Source organism: Myotis daubentonii, chromosome 8 (assembly GCF_963259705.1).
Source record: "Myotis daubentonii chromosome 8, mMyoDau2.1, whole genome shotgun sequence".
NCBI lineage: Eukaryota > Metazoa > Chordata > Mammalia > Chiroptera > Vespertilionidae > Myotis > Myotis daubentonii.
Genome location: NC_081847.1, coordinates 11,615,411 through 11,632,395, shown reverse-complemented (window position 1 = coordinate 11,632,395; position 16,985 = coordinate 11,615,411). Strand labels below are relative to the sequence as shown.

The window sequence follows — 16,985 nt, the reverse complement described above, 5'->3', positions numbered from 1 at the left end:
CAATGGAAAAAATATCCTCGCTGAGGGTGAACAACAACACCCAAATAAAAAGGCACTGGCAGGCAGAGCAGACTGGGACGGGGGGCGGGGGGGGGGGGGGCGGGCGTATATGTGCCGTGTGCTCCGACAGTGTGTGTGCATATAGGACCTGTGGCTTTTATCGGCTTGTTAAAGGGCTGTGGCCCAGAGAGTTTAAGGATCACCAGAATAGACTTTACGAGCAACAACCGGGAGTCTGTTGTCCTTTCCGAAAGGGCAAAGTCGGAGACACATGCATTCGCTTAGCAGGAATCGAAGCCGGGATGTGCCGGGTGCACCGAGGCAGGCCAGCAATGAGCACTCCCAACATGTCAGTCCCAGAGGAGGGCTGGGCCCTCTGGAGGCGACTAGGAATTCCCAGCACCCACCCGTCTCTCCCGATGTGTTATGGTGGGAGAAGTAAGAATTCACTGAACTCACAAGCACACACAAGGAATCAAACTTCTGCTCTATCTGACAGCCAAACACACCTCTCCCTTCTAAGGCTGGGTCAGGAGCCCTGTCTCCATTCAGTCTGTTAACGATGAACTTCGCTATCTCCCTCAGTAGAAAAAAATAAAGAATCCAGTTGGCAAGCCTCTAGGCCAGTGATGGCGAACCTATGACACGCGTGTCAGAGGTGACACGTGAACTCATTGTTTTGGTTGATTTTTCTTTGTTAAATGGCATTTAAATATATAAAATAAATATCAAAAATATAACTCTTTGTTTTACTATGGTTGCAAATATCAAAAAATTTCTATATGTGACACGGCACCAGAGTTAAGTTAGGGTTTTTCAAAATGCTGACACGTCGAGCTCAAAAGGTTCGCCATCACTGCTCTAGGCAAATAAACTTGAAAATTCTAGATAGATGAAAAGGCTCATTCCTTTGAAAGATACAGTTTACCAAAACTGACTCCAGTAGAAATAGACAGTGTAGACCAGCGGTTCTCAACCTGTGGGTCACGACCACTTTGGGGGCCAAATGACCCTTTCACAGGGGTCGCCTAAGTACATCCTGCATATCAGGTATTTACATTACGATTCATAACAGTAGCAACATTACAGTTATGAAGTAGCAACGAAAATACTTTTATGGTTGGGTCACCACATGAGGAACTGTATGAAAGGGCCGCGGCATTAGGAAGGTTGAGAACCACTGGTGTAGACGGACTACTTCCCAGAGAGACAAGAGAGAAAGTGATCATGGAATCACCCCATAAAAAGACACTAGGTCCAGATGACTTCCCAAGGGAATTCCATCACAACTTTAGAAACTGAGTAGTCTCAACAATACATTGTTACTGAGCCCAGAAACCAAAAGATACTTATACCTAATAGCACACAAAAAGGACATTACAGACAAGTATGGCTCATGAATACTGCTGAAAGAAGTCTTAAATGTTGTCAAACCAATGCAGGTCCCACCACCATAAGAAAGTAAGACATAGTAACCAAGTGAATATTTCCATGTAAGTCAACATATGATAGATCTAAGAAGAATAAAATCGTATTTTTCTATAGATGCTAAAAAGTTTGTGATGTAATTCAACTCCCATTCCTAAACACAACTCTCAAGAAAATAGGAATGGATGGATACTTCCTTGACATAATTAAAAGGATACACCTCAGTCCTGAAGCCAACGCTAGAGACACCCCTGCCGGGGTTGGAAACAAGGACAATGCCCAGCATTTCTCTGACTCTGAGCTTGCTCCTGAATGCCATTGGACAAGAGAAAACAATCAGAGACTGTAGTTCAGGGAGGGCAGGGGCCAGGTCTTATTCTTATTATATCCCCAGGGTATAACTCAGTAGTCAGTTGGATGAGTAAATGAACACTGGCTCACATTCATTGAGCAACTGTATTAACAAAACCAAGGGTTTAACACAATGCTAGTAGCCAATCACACTGTTGATTGTTCTAAGTGGACAAACAACCTTATGAGGTAAGTATTATGACTTCAGCCATTTGACTGATGGGCAGAGGTCCAGAGACGGTAAATGACTTGCCCAAGACCGCTGTCGGTAAACGTCTTGCATTCCAGCCTTGCCATGGTGCAGGGCACCTTCCAAACTGGTTACATGTGTGTCTCATCCAGTGAGGGAACAAGGCCCCTCCAGAATGTCGGCTCTGGAGCAAGATGCCAGGTTCATATTTCAGTTCTGCTGTTCACCTGGCGTGCTGAGAAGATTCCTTCCCGTTTCTGTGCCTTAGCGTCCTCCTCTGTAAATGAGGGTGCCAATCGTGCCCACCTGCCGGGGTCGGAGGAGTTCCCACAGGAGCTAATAAACAGCGGCTACATGCTAAGCTTCCATAAAATGAGCCCAACGTCCCCCAAATTCCCTAGTACTTCACCAATTTCTGATGTCTGTCCCACCAGCAGTCCTTCTCCTTCCTTGGTTCTTGCCAAGCTCACGCCCAGAGTGAAGGATAACACCTCACATGCATCCCCATTATACTGTCGCCCGGGACAAAGCTCAAGAGCAAGAGAAGGGCCAGTGTTGGCCCGTGGGGAGTGCCACCGTGCAGAAGCAGGGAGAGGGGACCCCTGTTCACATCTGGGTGAGCCAGAGCCTGCCCCACATCTGGATCAGCTCACGTCAGCCTCTCCAGGTTCCCTTCTGGCCATGACGTCTCTGTGCTGCCTACTTCCCGGCAAGGCGTCCCCCTTTTACAGGCTCCAGAGCACAACCCCTCATCCTTTAAGTCGGTGGCACACAGTAACTTCTTTCCGAAGAGCACATGTTGGAAAAGAGTAACTTGACAATGGAGAGCCCAGAGAGATGCTACCTCGGCCGGGTGACCGAGGTCAGCATCAACGGCGATAAATCATGCTGATATCTAGTGAGGATGTGACGGAAATGGTCACTCCCTCTATGGTCTTCCTCCCCAAAACTCATGGCCCCTGCCTAACGACGAGAAGAACATGAGAAAGACCCTAACTGTGGGACATTCAGCAAAACACCTAATCAGTGCTCCTCAAAATTGTCCAGCTCTGAGAAACAGGGACAGTCTAACCTGAAGAGAGGATGGACTTTAGGTCATAATATTTATCATCACTGGTTCATTCATGATAACAATACTCATACATACTAATGTAAAATATTAATACTATGGGAAACTGGATGCTGGGTATATGGGAACTCTGTCTCATCTTTACAATTTTTCTGTAAAAATAAAACTGTTCCCAAAAAATAAATTTTATTTTTTTTTAAAACACAGATTTCGGGGGTTCATTGTGGTCATTTGGACACCCATCTGGCGGCCGCCAAGTCCCACTGCCAAGAAAAACTATAAAAAGCACCTCCCATTAGATTTGGCTTGGAAACTATTTCCCCGGAAATCAGCCCCTGCCAAAAAAAAAAAGTTAGCTGATTGTGAATCTGGGAGGGGTGTATTAGTTCCCTGCAAAACATGACTTTAATCTTAACGAACAGAAAGACCACTGATGCTAGAGGGATCATTTGCAGATTCTTAATCGTATCTTTTCAAAGCAAAGGATGGGCTCCAGATTGCAACTCAAGAAGACTGGTCTCTCTTGCCGGCTAATTATTTCCATCTCCAGCCAAAATACAGGGTAATTACTAATTACCGTCTTTACTTGGGGACCCCTGAGGTTGAAGCAAGCCCCTCACCTAAGGTGGCCAGTGAAGAAACATGGAAGGAAAGGGAAAACTTCTCATTCACCTGCCTAACAAGCATCTGGGGGCAGGGGGGGGCAGCAAGTCCCACCCTCCACCCCCCAACCCACAGTCCAGGTTCTTGAAAAGGCCGCCTACACAAACCAGCCAGCACAACCCTGCCTGACTCTGCAAACAGCAACGCCCCCCACCACCACCACCACCACCCCACCCCCGCATCTGGAAGTCACCAGCAAGCTAAGGCTTCAACAAGTATTGGCTGGGCTGGGCTGTCAAAATCAGGAAGCCTGGTTAGATTTTTTGTTTTTTTCCCAGACAACCTGCTAACCAGAAAAATACAGTGAGGTTGGGTGTGCGACCTCCTCCTCCTCCTGATGAAGGCTGGCTCCTGTTAAGCATGTGAAGTGACAGCCCCGCCAGGGCCGCCCAGCCCCAGCGGCAGAGGCACTTGGAGGCAGACTGACAGGTGCTGCCCCACCCCCGCCCCCTCCCAGCCCCCACATCCATTGTGACTGTGGGGTGCTGATGGCTTGAACAAGCGCCCACTGATCCCTGGGGTGACTGGCAAAGGCAGCAGCACCACCCAGGGAGGAAATGGGCCGGCCTCCTGACGGCGAAGTCAAACCACACTCGAGCATTAGACACAGACAGCCTCTTCCTTAGTTTCAACACCAAGTCCCCAACCAGCCCTCTCAGCCTCGGGTGCCTGCAGGGGAGGCGATCCGCTTTCACCTGCCTGATCCTGAGGTTCAGCGGCCACCTCCTAGGGCACCCGCCCCCTCCCACTACCTCCCTTCTCCGCTCCCTCCCCTCCTCCCTCCAAAGGCAACCCAATCGCTGGACTACCCAGCAGCGGGCGAGAGGCCAGCTGCGCCCCCTGCCACCACCTTCTGCCGCCCCTTCCACAGGGAGGCCACGGGAATTGGAAACTGACACCCCATGGGGCAAAGTGAGCCGACCACCCCCTCAGGGTGGCAGCAGTCCCTGGCCTCGTGCCCTCCCTCTCGCCTCCTTGGGGAGAGGCACCCCTCACCAAGCCCCCAGAAGAGTGACATCTGGAGCAGAGGGGCCCTGGCCCTCGCCCCAGGCCAAGCCCCCACTGGGGGGCCAGGCCCGGGGGGAGCCTCCACCGACCTTCGAGGGGGTTCAGATAGTCATAGTTGAAGAGGATGGAGAAGTCCAGCTCCTCCTGGGGGCTGCCCCCCGGCTCGGGGCCCAGGGCGTCCCCTCCGTCGGGGTCCGGCTGCGGTTCTGGGGCTTGCATGGCGCGCGAGGCGGCGGGAGCGCTGGGGCCGGGGCGAGGGCGGGCGGCTTTCTCCCGGGCCCTGGCCGGGGTGTCAGGTGCAGGAAGCGGGCGGAGCGGCGGGCGGAGCGGCGGGGTCACTGTCCTCGCGGGAGGGACGCCGGGCCGGGGATGGCGCGCCGGGCTCAGCGGGTCTGGACGCGCCGGGAGCCCAGCAGCGCAGCGGCGCGAGCTTCCTGCTCCGGAGGCACCTGTTGCAGCCCCGGGAGGGGGAGGCGGGGACAAGGCGGCCGGGCCGGCGGGGGCGGGGCGCCACCCAGGCCGGGGGAGGGGGGGGAGAGGGAGGGAGAGGCGGGTGGCGGGGCTGGCCAGCGCCCTAGAAAGGAGGCCACCCGCCCGCCCTGGCCCCGAGCTCAGGCACGCGCTGGGGCCCCTGCCATCCACCCTCCCGGCGGGTGAGCGCGGCTGGCCCTGGGCGACCCAGGAGCCCGGGCAGAAAGCTGCTGCCACTAAGTTTTGCCCCGTGTGAGCAGCGGATCCGGGCTTTCCCGCTTTTCTTCTTGGGGGGGGGGGGGGGGGGGGCAGATCTGTGACTCCTTGTGCCTCTGTGTGCCCACGGCCTGGAGTGCTGTCCACCTAGCGTTGTCACCTGCATGCCCCTAGCTCCGTATTCCGGGGCCTGGGAAAGACTCATACTCTGAGCACAAGCCCCACCTAGACCTCCGGGCCACCTATCGCGCCAGGTGCCAGGCACCCAGCAGGAAGGGGACCCAGCCCTGGAGAAGCTCTGGTCCTGGTGCGGGGAGAGCCACGAAGGAGAAAAACAGGGAACAAAGATGGTCCCCTGTGAGGCGCCAGGAGAGATCTCACCAGGCTGTGGGGTAATGACGGGCTGGGAGGATCAGTCATTTCTGTGGTCACGGAGGGCCTCTCTGGGAAGGTGACACTGGGGCGAACCTGGTTGATGGGTGGAGCCTGGGAGAAGAGTGTTCAGCAGTGGAAACCCCCCAAAAAGCAACAGCCGGCAAGAGCTGGGCGTGCTGCAGGCTGAGCACGGAGGGCAGGGCAGCTGGGAGCGGGGAGGGGGGGCGGTGGGTAAGCAATACACCTGAATGCTTGTTCAGAACAGATAGATGGGCAGGCCCCTCACTGGAGCTCCTAATTCCAGGAGTCTTGAGAGGAGGCTCAGGGGTGTGTGTTTGTAAGCAAGCATCCCGGGTGAATGTTAGGGACGGGGACATAGAGGAAGCACAACCTCAAAGCCCAGAACCAGCCCCAGACCCAGCCCCCAGGGGTTAACCCAGGCTCCACATTAGACTCACCTGGAGCGCTATTCACACCAGACACCAGTTATGATCAGAATGTTTGAGGGTGGGGCCTGGGCCTCCGGGTTTTGTAAAAGCTCCCCAGAGCCTTCCAATGTGTGGCCAGGGGTGAGAACCCCCGGTTTAAACTCAAACTCCATTCCAGGGGCCTGGGCCTGGCTCGGGACTCACCAATTTTCGGAGTCTTGGGAAGTGCTTTCTGACTCAGAATATAAAGAAATCCCTGATTCGTTTCCTAACCACAAGCACAGCTCTCCTGGGAGTACCCAACAAGCATCTAGGAGGGGCTGATAAATGTAGGTGGGGGAGGGGAGATGACGCAGGCTAACACCGATAGAAGTATGTAGAACAGTGGTTCTCAACCTTCCTAATGCCGCGACCTTTTAATACAGTTCCTCATGTTGTGGTGACCCCCAACCATAAAATTATTTTTGTTGTTACTTCATGACTGTAATTTTGCTACTGTTATGAATGGTCATGTAAATATCTGATGTGCAGGATGTATTTTCATTGTTACAAATTGAACATAATTAAAGCATAGTGATTAATCACAAAAACAATATGTAATTATATATGTGTTTTCCGATGGTCTTAGGCGACCCCTGTGAAAGGGTCGTTCGACCCCCAAAGGGGTCGCGACCCACAGGTTGAGAACCGCTGGTATAGAAGAAGGTGGATTCTCTCCGCCCTAATGACAACGCCCGAAGTCCGGTCCCCGAAATTTGGTCAGAGATAAACCAGGAACAAGCCTGCCTTGTGCTGTAGACCAGGAGGAAGCCTGGTGTCGCCCTCACATGTCCCTTCTCATCTCCCCGCTCCTAACGGTTAAATGCCTCCACTCTCCTGGCCCGGGGTGGATTCTGCCTGCCCAGAAGCCCATCCCCCTTCTCCCAATAACAGCACTCCGCGGTGCTCCTTTGGGAAGCCGCTTGGTTCTACCTAAATACAAACATCTGAGGAGTACCGCGCCGCCCCCCAGCCCCAATGCAGGTGGCCCTGAGTCCTGAGACCCCTTCAAGTCGGTCCCTTCCCCCTACTGGTATAAAGCTCATTTTTATCTACAGCCTGAACTTCGCCCCTGAAATTTGGGCTCAGACACTGCACTGTCCACCCAACATCTCCATGTGGGTATCCAACAGGTACCTCAGAGTGGATGTGTCCCACCAAACACAATTATCTTCTGAAACTTCTCCCATGTCCCCAGCTCAGATATTGCCCGAGAGTTCAGCCAGTTCTTCGACCAAACACCAAGGAGTAACCCTGGCTTCCTCTCCTCTTTTCACCCACGTGCAAACCCTCAGCAATTCCAGGCAGCCCCACCTTCACAGTGGAACCCAAACCCAACCCTTTATCACCAACTTCACTGCCCTCCCTCCCACCCCAGTCAACCCCAGTCAACCCCAGTCCCATCATCTCTCACCTGGCCACTGCGGGAGCCTCCGGCCTGGGCTCACTACCGTGTCTGCCCTTGGGATGCTTTCAAACAGACATCCCCCGACCCCCCCGTGGCTTCCCATGGAGTTTAGAGTTAAATACAAACACCTGGCCCGCCGGCTCTGGGAAGCTGCCTCCCCCTCGCCCCCCAGCTCTCCTAGGTATCCTGTCGTTGTCCCCTTCTCTTACTGCCTCTGCCACCTGGGTCGTCGAGCTGCGTTCTACTAAAAGCCAGAACCCAAATCAAGGTGTGGGATGCAGGAAGATGCGCCATGTGACAGCAACACAAGTCACAGGTCTGCAGTAGCTCGGCCACACCCACCCTGCAGTCACAGAGGATGGGCAAAAGTAGGTGTACAGTGGTTTGTATGGAAAATAACACAATACTTAATAAATAATAATAATACTGAATAAACTCTGTTTCCTGTACTCACAACTGTAAGCATACTTTTGCCCACCCCAGTATTATGTTTGACCTGCCCTGTAATTTTTTTAATCTGAACTAACATTGTTTAATTAGATTTCATATAAAAGTTAACATTTGCAATGTCTCGTAATAAGTGGGAAGATCTGGCCACGGCAGCAGGCCCGCGTCACCTGGAGCTGAGAAGAGGCCACCCCTTCAGATGAGTCCGTGGCTCTCAGGGCCCCACACACCCCGCCCCGCTGCCCCGCTGTGTTCCCATGAGCCCGCGAGCTTGAGACCCTGATCTCCAGGCTCTTGACTCCTTTCACAGGATTTGTTTCTCCTTTTCGTTCCTTGTGGAACTAATATTTAACAAGGGGGCATGGTCAGCAAACTCCCCTCTCCCTGAGACTGCTGTCCTTGCCTGTCATTAAACAGGAGGTGCCAACACCCCCTGAGCAGGGGTGGGGGCCTCATCTCTGTTGCAGGGACCTAGACAGGAAATGCTGAGCCAAAGCCCCAAGGGCAGGCGCGGAGGCTGGTCGGTCAGGGCCCGGCTCATTGGCGAGTCTTGTCCACCCCAGAACTCTCTCTCAAACCTCCGCCTTCATGCTGTCCCCACTGTCACCCTCTGTCACCCAGGCTGGCTTCCTAAATGCCCGCACCCCCCAGTACCACGTGTCTGCCCCATCTCTGTTCTCTCTCTTGCCGGGGTCTTTGCAGACTCTGACATCTGCGTCAGTTTCACAGTCTTTGAAATCAGGGAGTGATTTCAGTCAATGATGGGACTGGGATGACTGGGGCGGGAGGGAGGGCGGTGAAGTTGGTGGTAAATGGTGGGGTTTGGGTTCCACTGTGAAGGTGGAGCTGCCTGGATCTGACGAGTTGTGAGGACAGTGAAGTAACAGTGAAAATGGCAGTCAAGATGAACAGACCGCTGAGAAGGCCACAGACATGCTCTGTGTGCCCCCAGGTGTAAGGATCCCTGTCGCCCCCACGGAGGCACGGAGAAGGCTGTGTTACTTCTGTCAGTCACACGTGCCACCACAGACATGGTTTTGTCCCATGCGAATCTGAGACTCATTACTGAGTCACATTTTTCCTGGGCTATTAGCTAAGGGTGGATTTGCTAAGGGACATGTTTGGACCAAGATGAAACGCTCAAAAAAAATCTTATGACTCCCAATGATAGCAGAGGGTGAGGAGAGCTGGCACGGGGAGTCTGGGCCGGGTCGAGAGGAAGGCACGTCTGGCGTGGCTCATATTATTCACAAAATCAGTGGCATATACCCTCGGGTGTCAAAGACAGGGAACATCCCTGCAGAACTCCAGGGCTCACGGAGCGCCGCTTGAGAACTGCAAGGAGAATGCACTATGGGCTAGAAAGTACCACTTGTCGCCTCCTCCCCACCCAGGCCCCAGCCACCGTCATTTCCTGCCTGGGCCACTGCAACAGCCTCCCACCAGCACTCACTCTCACCTGCCTCCAGGCTGCTCTGCACTCAGTGGTCAGTACAACCCACAGGCTCCCACCCCTGCTGCTTAGAATACCCCAGTGCCCACCCACCCCCCATTGCCCTGAGCATGGACTGCCAACTGCTCACAAGACCCTGCACGATCCTGCCCTGGCCTGTGTCCATGATCTCATCTCCCGTCACAATCCCCACCCCCTACCCCTGCCTTTTCTGTTCCAGCCACGCGTCTCCTTGCTGGTGACTGACTATCCGAAGCACACCTCTCTGCTCAGGGCCTTTGCACATGCTACTTCTTCTGCTGTGGACGCTCGTCCCCCAGACATTTTACAGGCAGCTCCCTCGCCGTCCAGAGGTCAATGAAAAAGACCTCCCTTTAGAAAGCAAGGGACCACCCAGCCTGAATTAGCAATCCCTGCTGCTCTGGGTTGACCTGTGTCCCTCCCCAAAAGGATGTTCGAGTCCTAACCCCCTTCCTGTGAGTGTGATCCTCTTTGGAAAAAGGGTGTCTTCGCAGATGTCATCAAGTTAGGCTGAGGTCGTTAGCGCTAAGGACTCTCATCCAAGGACTGGGGTCCTCATGAGAGGACAGGAAGAGGCTGTGTGACGATGGGGACAGACAGCGGAGTGATGCACTGACAAGCCAAGGAGTCACCTGAAGCTGGCAGGGCCAAGGACCTCCCCTCCCAGAGCCTTCAGAGCCCACATGGCCTGCCGACACCTTCATTTCAGACTCTGAGTCCTCAGAACTGAGAGAAGAGATTGCTGTTGTTTCAAGCCACCCGGTTTGTGGTAATTTGTGACGGCAGCCACAGGAAGCAAGTACACCCACCTACCACACACACACACACACACACACACACACACACACACACGCACACGCACATTCACATGAATATGCCAAGTCATTTGCATATGACTCTTCTCCTATTTCAGTCCCTTAGGTTTAACAGCTTTTGAAATCATCTGGGCTTTCCCTGGACTCACTCGCTCGGTGTCTGCCGAGTGAGGGCCGACTGTCCCAGCCACCACTCTCTCCCGGCCCCTTGCACAGGAACTGGCACACCGCGGATGCTCTAACATCGCTGATGAAGACAAATGCATGGTCCAGGGGCTCCTAAGAGGAGGTGGGAGTGAGCTGGGCCCTGAAGGACGATGTGCAAAGGGGAGGGGGAGCCCCGCGGGAGGACAGGCACAGGCCAGGCGCGGGAGCGGGGGCAGCGTCGTGTGTGAGAGGAAGGGGGCAGGCGCAGACCCCTCTGAGTGTAGCCAGTGCGGGAGTGCACCTGCTAGCCCAGTGATGGCGAACCTACGACACGCGTGTCAGAGGTGACACGTGAACTCATTTTTTTGGTTGATTTCTCTTTGATGATGGCATTTAAATATATACAATAAATATCAAAAATGTAAGTTTTTGTTTTACGATGGTTGCAAATATCAAAAAATTTATGTGACACGGCACCAGAGTTAAGTTAGGGTTTTTCAAAATGCTGGCACGCCGAGCTCAAAAGGTTCGCCATCACTGTGCTAGACAGGCCGAGAAGCACCCAGCTGGACTTTGGCCCCGAGAGAGGCTTTGAGGAAATGGGTCCCTGGGCAGGTCCATTCCATGGAGAGACTGGATGTGGAGGGGATGGGGCCACCAGAAGTCACTCAGTGGCCCAGAAAGGCAGGGTGGAAGGGGGACGAGAACCCCCCAACACACACACACACACACACACACACACACGCACACACCACGCTCTGTGGAGGGCTGGCTCCGTTGGGGCTGCGGCCCTGTGCTCCAGCTCATGCCGGCTCGCTGGGTGGTCCCACTGCAGGAAACAGGAGAAGCAGGACCACGGAGCCCTTAAACGCCGAGCTTCTGGCATCAGCCAGACCTGGTTCTGCCCTTGGAATGCCTTGACCACTCCCTTCTTGGTTTCCTCGTCTCTAAGCAGCAGGGATCATGTTAAACACCCGCCTCTCGGGGGTTTTGTGAGAATCCACGGACATCATATCTGCCAAGCGTTTGGCTACAGAGGACGCCACGTTGGGAAAACAGGTCGCCTTCCTGCCATGATCATCCAGCCCAACGGGAGCAACATGGTGGAGTGGGCGGGAGTCCAAGCTCCGAGGCCCAGCGACGTGACCTGGGGCGTGGCTGCCCCTCCCGGTGCAAGAGGGGGACACTGCCTGTCAGGCTGGTATGAGGATTAATGAGGTGGCACACGGAACGCCCTTAGGATGGCGCCTGGCACATAGTTGGCACTCGGTCGTGGTGGCTGCTGTCATGGTCATGGTTGTTGTTTGTTGTTCTTGCCTTTGGGGGCTGATTCATCCCAGACAACAGCAGGAGAGCATGTGCCTGGTGGATGACCCAGGGAGAATTTCCGCGGAGCCACTAGCGGGAGGTGAGTGGGGAATGTGGAAGTCAGGCCATCGTCGTGGTCTAACGGAGTGTAGGAGAGTGAGCCAAAAAGACGCCACGGTGCTTCCAAGTTTAAGTCATTGGCCTTAAGAAGTCGGGTCGCCCTACTGTGCATCATTTATCCGTCCATCCGTCCATCCGCCATTTAACAAGAGAGCACCCACTACATCCAGGCACTGTCCCGGGCACTGGGGCCCCAGGGGAACACGAACTGAGCGTGGACAGTCAGCACCAGTGTGATAAGTAAAGGGGAGGGCAGCTCGGGGCAGAGTCCCAGGGAACCGCCACTCCAGCCTGGGCAGAGGCCCAAATTGCTCTTCTAGCAAAGGAACAAAAACAGGACCACGCCTGGCTTCTTCTAGGTAAGACGCGAGATACTCACTCGTTATGTAGTGAGAACATGTACAGGAAAGTGCTTGGTAGTTGCTTTCTTGCTGTTGTTGTTCATCCTCACCCGAGGATATTTTCCCATTGATTTTTAGAGAGAGTGGAAGGGATGGGGGGGGGGGGGGAGAGAGACATCGATGTGGGAGAGACACATCAATTGGTTGCCTCCTGTAAGCACCCTAAACAGGGCCAGGGATTGAGCTTGTAACCCAGGCATGTGCCCTTGACCAGAATTGAACTGGGATCCTTCAGTCCATGGGCCGATACTCTATCCACTGAGCCAAACTGGCTAGGACACTAATTGTTGTTGTTTTTTTTAGGTGGGATCTTAATTTGGGGGGGGGGGTAAATAGTGAATGAATGAATTGTACAGAAATAATGGCAGCAATTGTTATTAAGTGAGTGATTAGAGAGTCATATTGTTTATTAAAAGATTGAAACTCTCCATAGATTGGTAAATTATTGCTGTCATTCCCCGCCCGCCCCCCCCCCCCCCCTCGCAAGGGCCTTTGCTGTCTTGGGACCTTCCCTGTAATTCGGCAGATGAAGGGTTAAATCCTGGCACGGTAGGGGAGTCTCCTTGGACCCTGCCCCTGCTGTTCTGGATGGTCTGATACTCACTGTCAAACATATTCATGATTATTCCAGATAATATTACTATCGCTCCTTTGCACGTGGGGAAACCGGGGCACAGGGAGTGGAGGTACTAGTGAGTGAGTGGCAGAGCCAAGACCTGAACCTCTCACCAGATCTCACGCTGCTGATGTCCTGGGTTAGAATATTGCCTAGAACCCATTGGACACTCAGAAATAGGAACCCGGCCCCGGTCCTCAGGGGAAAGTCTGTAATGAAGGGGCCGGAGGAGCTTCTCTCCGGAGTCCTGAGGAGAGGGGGGGACTGGAAGGGCCCTAGGAGGGGCCTCTGGTCTGGGCAGACACAGAAAGCGGTGCTGGCCTCACAGTTTCCTTCTGGGGGGAGTGGAAACACTGTCCTTCCCTTTCCCTGAGGCGGGGCGAGGCAAGGAGCCCTTCTGAATCATTCTATGCTCGGGCAGACCAGCGGCTGCCTCGGTTTCCCCATCTTTAACGATGATGCTGGTACCCTCCACGTCCTCCCACACGCCCCTCCTACCCTTTCAGATATGCCAAGAAGTAACGTGGTGATGGGGAAAGAACCTAGGATCAAGGTGTGGACCCTCAGTTTGCTCTTCCATCGAAAGGCATTATAAAAACTATGGTAACATTCGTGAGTTCCAGATCATATGGTCAAGGGCCTGTGTTCGAATGATGGCTCTGGCCGGCCAGTGTGGCTCAGTGGTTGAGCATCAACCTATGAAGCAGGAGGTCACAGTTCCATTCCTCAATTCCCAGTCAGGGCACATGCCCAGGTTGCAGGCTTGATCCCTAGTAGGGGGCATGCAGGAGGCAGCCTATCGATGATTCTCTCTCATCGTTGATGTTTCTATCTCTCTCCTCCTCTCTCTGAAATCAATAAAAACATATTTTTTAAAATAAATAAAAACAAATGATGGCTCCACCACTTCTCCGCTGGGTAGCCCTTGGCCAGTTACTGCACCTCTCTGTGCCTCACTGCCCTCCTCTGTGCAGGAGATGACTGCACACTTAGCAACATACTTGCCCGGACAATTACAGACTTAATACTTGCAAACAGGTGGGTGTGCCGCTCCCAGGCGGCGCTCAATACGCGCGTGCTCTCAGCCCCTTAGACAACACGAGAGTTCCCACTGTGTGTGACCCTGGGCACGGCTGGCTCTCACTGTCCCCAATCGTCAGATAACAATAACATCGCATGTGTGTTAACCGCATGTTAAGCATCGACATTAGCATTTTCCATGCGTGATTTCACAGGATGTTTATAACAACCCTGTGAGGTCCACATGATCCTCTTTCCCTTTTGCTGATGAGGAAACTGAGGCTTTGCAGCCATCATCTTAGCCCAACCTGTCTCACCATGAAGCCCCAGTAAGTTAAGAAGTACCTGGAGAGGTTTGAAGTGCTACATCTCTTCAGCAACTTTATGTTGCAAAATCCAGTTTCTGTATCAATGTAAGTTACTGTTTTGCAGCTTCAATGGGAATAGCAGCTAACATTTATCCAGCACTGACTATGCGCATGGCATCCATATTATTGGCCCCATTTTACAGATGTGAAAACTGAGGCACAGAGAGGTTCAGGCACTTATCCAAGATCACACAGTGTGATGTGGCCAAACAGAAATTCTAATCCAAGCAGAAGGCAGGGAGCTCCAGTCTGGGAGTGAACAGAGCTCATGCTGGATGTGTTTATTCCTGAAATACTTTCCATCATCCCACTTCAGATAAAACTGAACACACCTCTTTCAGATCTTCAGTTTTTCCCAGAGCCTTGACCCAAGGCTGCACAGCAAGGTCAGTATTTTCCTGCCATGCAAATATTTCTATTCGCTATTCACGGCCCCACCCATCTGCATGCACACTTCAGGTCTGTCCCTAAGCTCACGTGGTGTTTGAGTTTAAAGGGGGCATAGCTTCTCCCTCTGCAGGGCACGGTGGAAGCCTCTCTCACGCCAGCTCTTTGATGCCTGGAATTGCATTCCGTGTGCCCAGCTGCCTCGGAATGCCGAGTGTGGTTCGCTGGGAAGAATGCGGTGCCCTGTCTCCCACATGTGTACACACACACTGGCACGCACATACTCCCCATCCCTGCACACACGAGCGTGGGCTGGGAGGGAGGCAACGAGCACACGCAAGATACACGGACCTCAACACCTTGAGAGAGGGGCAGGTTCATCCACCTTGAGCAGAGGTGGAGCAGCTCCAACAAAATGTGAGGCTTGTATTAGATCAGAGTCCATCAGAAGCCCCACTTCTCTTCCAAACTTGCTCTCTCGCTCTCTCTCTCTCTCCCCCCCAACCTTGCTCTCCTCTTTTCCAAATAGAGCTCCGTTTGGCATTGGTTTTCCCCCCACCCCCACCATCACAACATCAAGCACTCTCTTGGTATGTGTGACGGTCAAAACCAGTTCATATCCTTAACCAGCAGTTACCTGTCTGAGACCATCGCTTTTACAGGTGATGCAGTATTAGTAAAATGTGTTTGCCATCATGTCACATGCTTGACCACTAGCAGAGGCCGGGATAAGCTGGTACCAGTTAAAACGTTCAAAGTGCAACTCAGCTAGAACTACGTGCCATGGAGGCAAAGCACACCATTTACCCAACCCCAGGCACTTGGCCTCACTCTGGTTTAAAAAAAAACTCAAAAAACCCTCAGGTTTATTTACTGAAATTGTCATTTCTTCCCCCCCAGAACTTTAATCAGCCACGCAGAGCACAAAACCTACATTCAACTCTGATTTTATGACACCAGGCTAACTCCTCCCACGCGTATTTATTTCACTTAACTCTTGCAGCCCTGCCCGCAGGGCACTGCCCCCACCGCGGGCAGGGCTGGCCTGGGAGCAACGCGCTGCATTGCCTGGTCTCCACTCCTCAAGCCCCACGCGAGGGTACAGCCCACACGCCTCGCCGCCAGGACAGACGGCAGATTTTCATATCATATTCTTATACGTTAAGCCCCTCCCGTCAGATCCAAGGAGTATGATTCCAGGGCTAAATCCAAGAGAAGGAAAAGAGGCAGAAATACAGAAAGCAGAGTGTAATCAGATCGCAAAACAAACTGATGGTACACTGCACTTTAAAGGGGGAGCCGGGGACTGCATCCACCAGGCACATCCAAAAAAAAGGGCGGGGGGGGGGGGGGATTGTTTAAATGTCCCAGCGCATCTGCTGCTGTAACTGTTTCAAAAGCGAAGTCTTCGTGGCTAGTTTTGCTACATAGTAAAAGATCAAGCCTGTTCTCCTAAAAGGAAAAAAAGCTAAATGATATAATAATGATGAATAATAATAACAGTGCAGCTGCGTAGCATCTGCTGTCAAAAGCCGAGTGCTGAAACGGTTAAGCAGCCAGCGGTTAGTAGCGAGGGACGCCCGGTGTCCCACGGAAGGGAAACTCCCGTGACACCTCGCCAGGGAATCCCGCGTGGGACGCGGCACTGCCGGGTGCTCAGCGGGCTAAGGTCGCCCCCTCCCCTCCCTCCTCGGCTGGGGCGAGGGAGCCTCTGTTCGGGCCACGCTACCTGTGCGCCCTGGGCCACCGGAGTCCCGGCCCCCCTGCGCCCCGCCAGGAGCCCGAAGCGCTGCCCGAGAAAGGAGCAGAAGGGAAGGGCTGAGAGGCGGGAGGAGGACCGGCCGCGGTGGAGGGCGAGTCAGTTACCTTGGTCCACAGACCCCATGATGCGGAGGGGATGGCAGTGCCCCAGCTTGAACGCAGCCTCTCTCTGCATCTGGAAGGGATGGGGGCTTGGCGCGCGCCGTGAGAGGGGCTCTGTTTTTTGAGACCAGGAGCCAAGGGGGCGCCGTCCTCTAAAGCATGCTCGCGGGGTGCCCTGGCCGAGGAGCCTGTGAGCGGCCCGGGAGCTGCGCTCCTCCGCTCCCGCTCCCGGCTCCCGGCTCCGGCTCCCGGCTCCCGGCTCCGGCTCCCGGCGCGTTGGAGTCGGCGCGGCTCGGCGCTCGGCTTACTCGAGAGGGAACGCGACTTCCTTCCCGGCGCTCCGTGTTTATAGGCTTTCAATGCAGTAAAATAA

The 16,985-nt window shown here is 53.8% G+C and overlaps 1 protein-coding gene across 5 annotated transcripts in view; it reads right to left on the bottom strand.

Moving 5' to 3' along the window:
- Nucleotides 1-16,949, bottom strand: part of NFATC2 (nuclear factor of activated T cells 2) — a 150,449-nt gene extending 133,500 nt beyond the window's left edge. For 2 of the 5 annotated variants that reach the window (XM_059705298.1, XM_059705297.1), the window contains exon 1: nt 4,799-5,165. In XM_059705298.1, the coding sequence (XP_059561281.1) occupies nt 4,799-4,928 (130 nt within the window). In that variant the 5' untranslated portion in view covers nt 4,929-5,165. Of the gene's footprint in view, nt 1-4,798; nt 5,166-16,615 lie in introns of those variants that run through there. The other 3 variants (XM_059705299.1, XM_059705300.1, XM_059705301.1) reach the window with 3 other exon arrangements.
- Nucleotides 16,950-16,985: the final 36 nt, after the last annotated feature.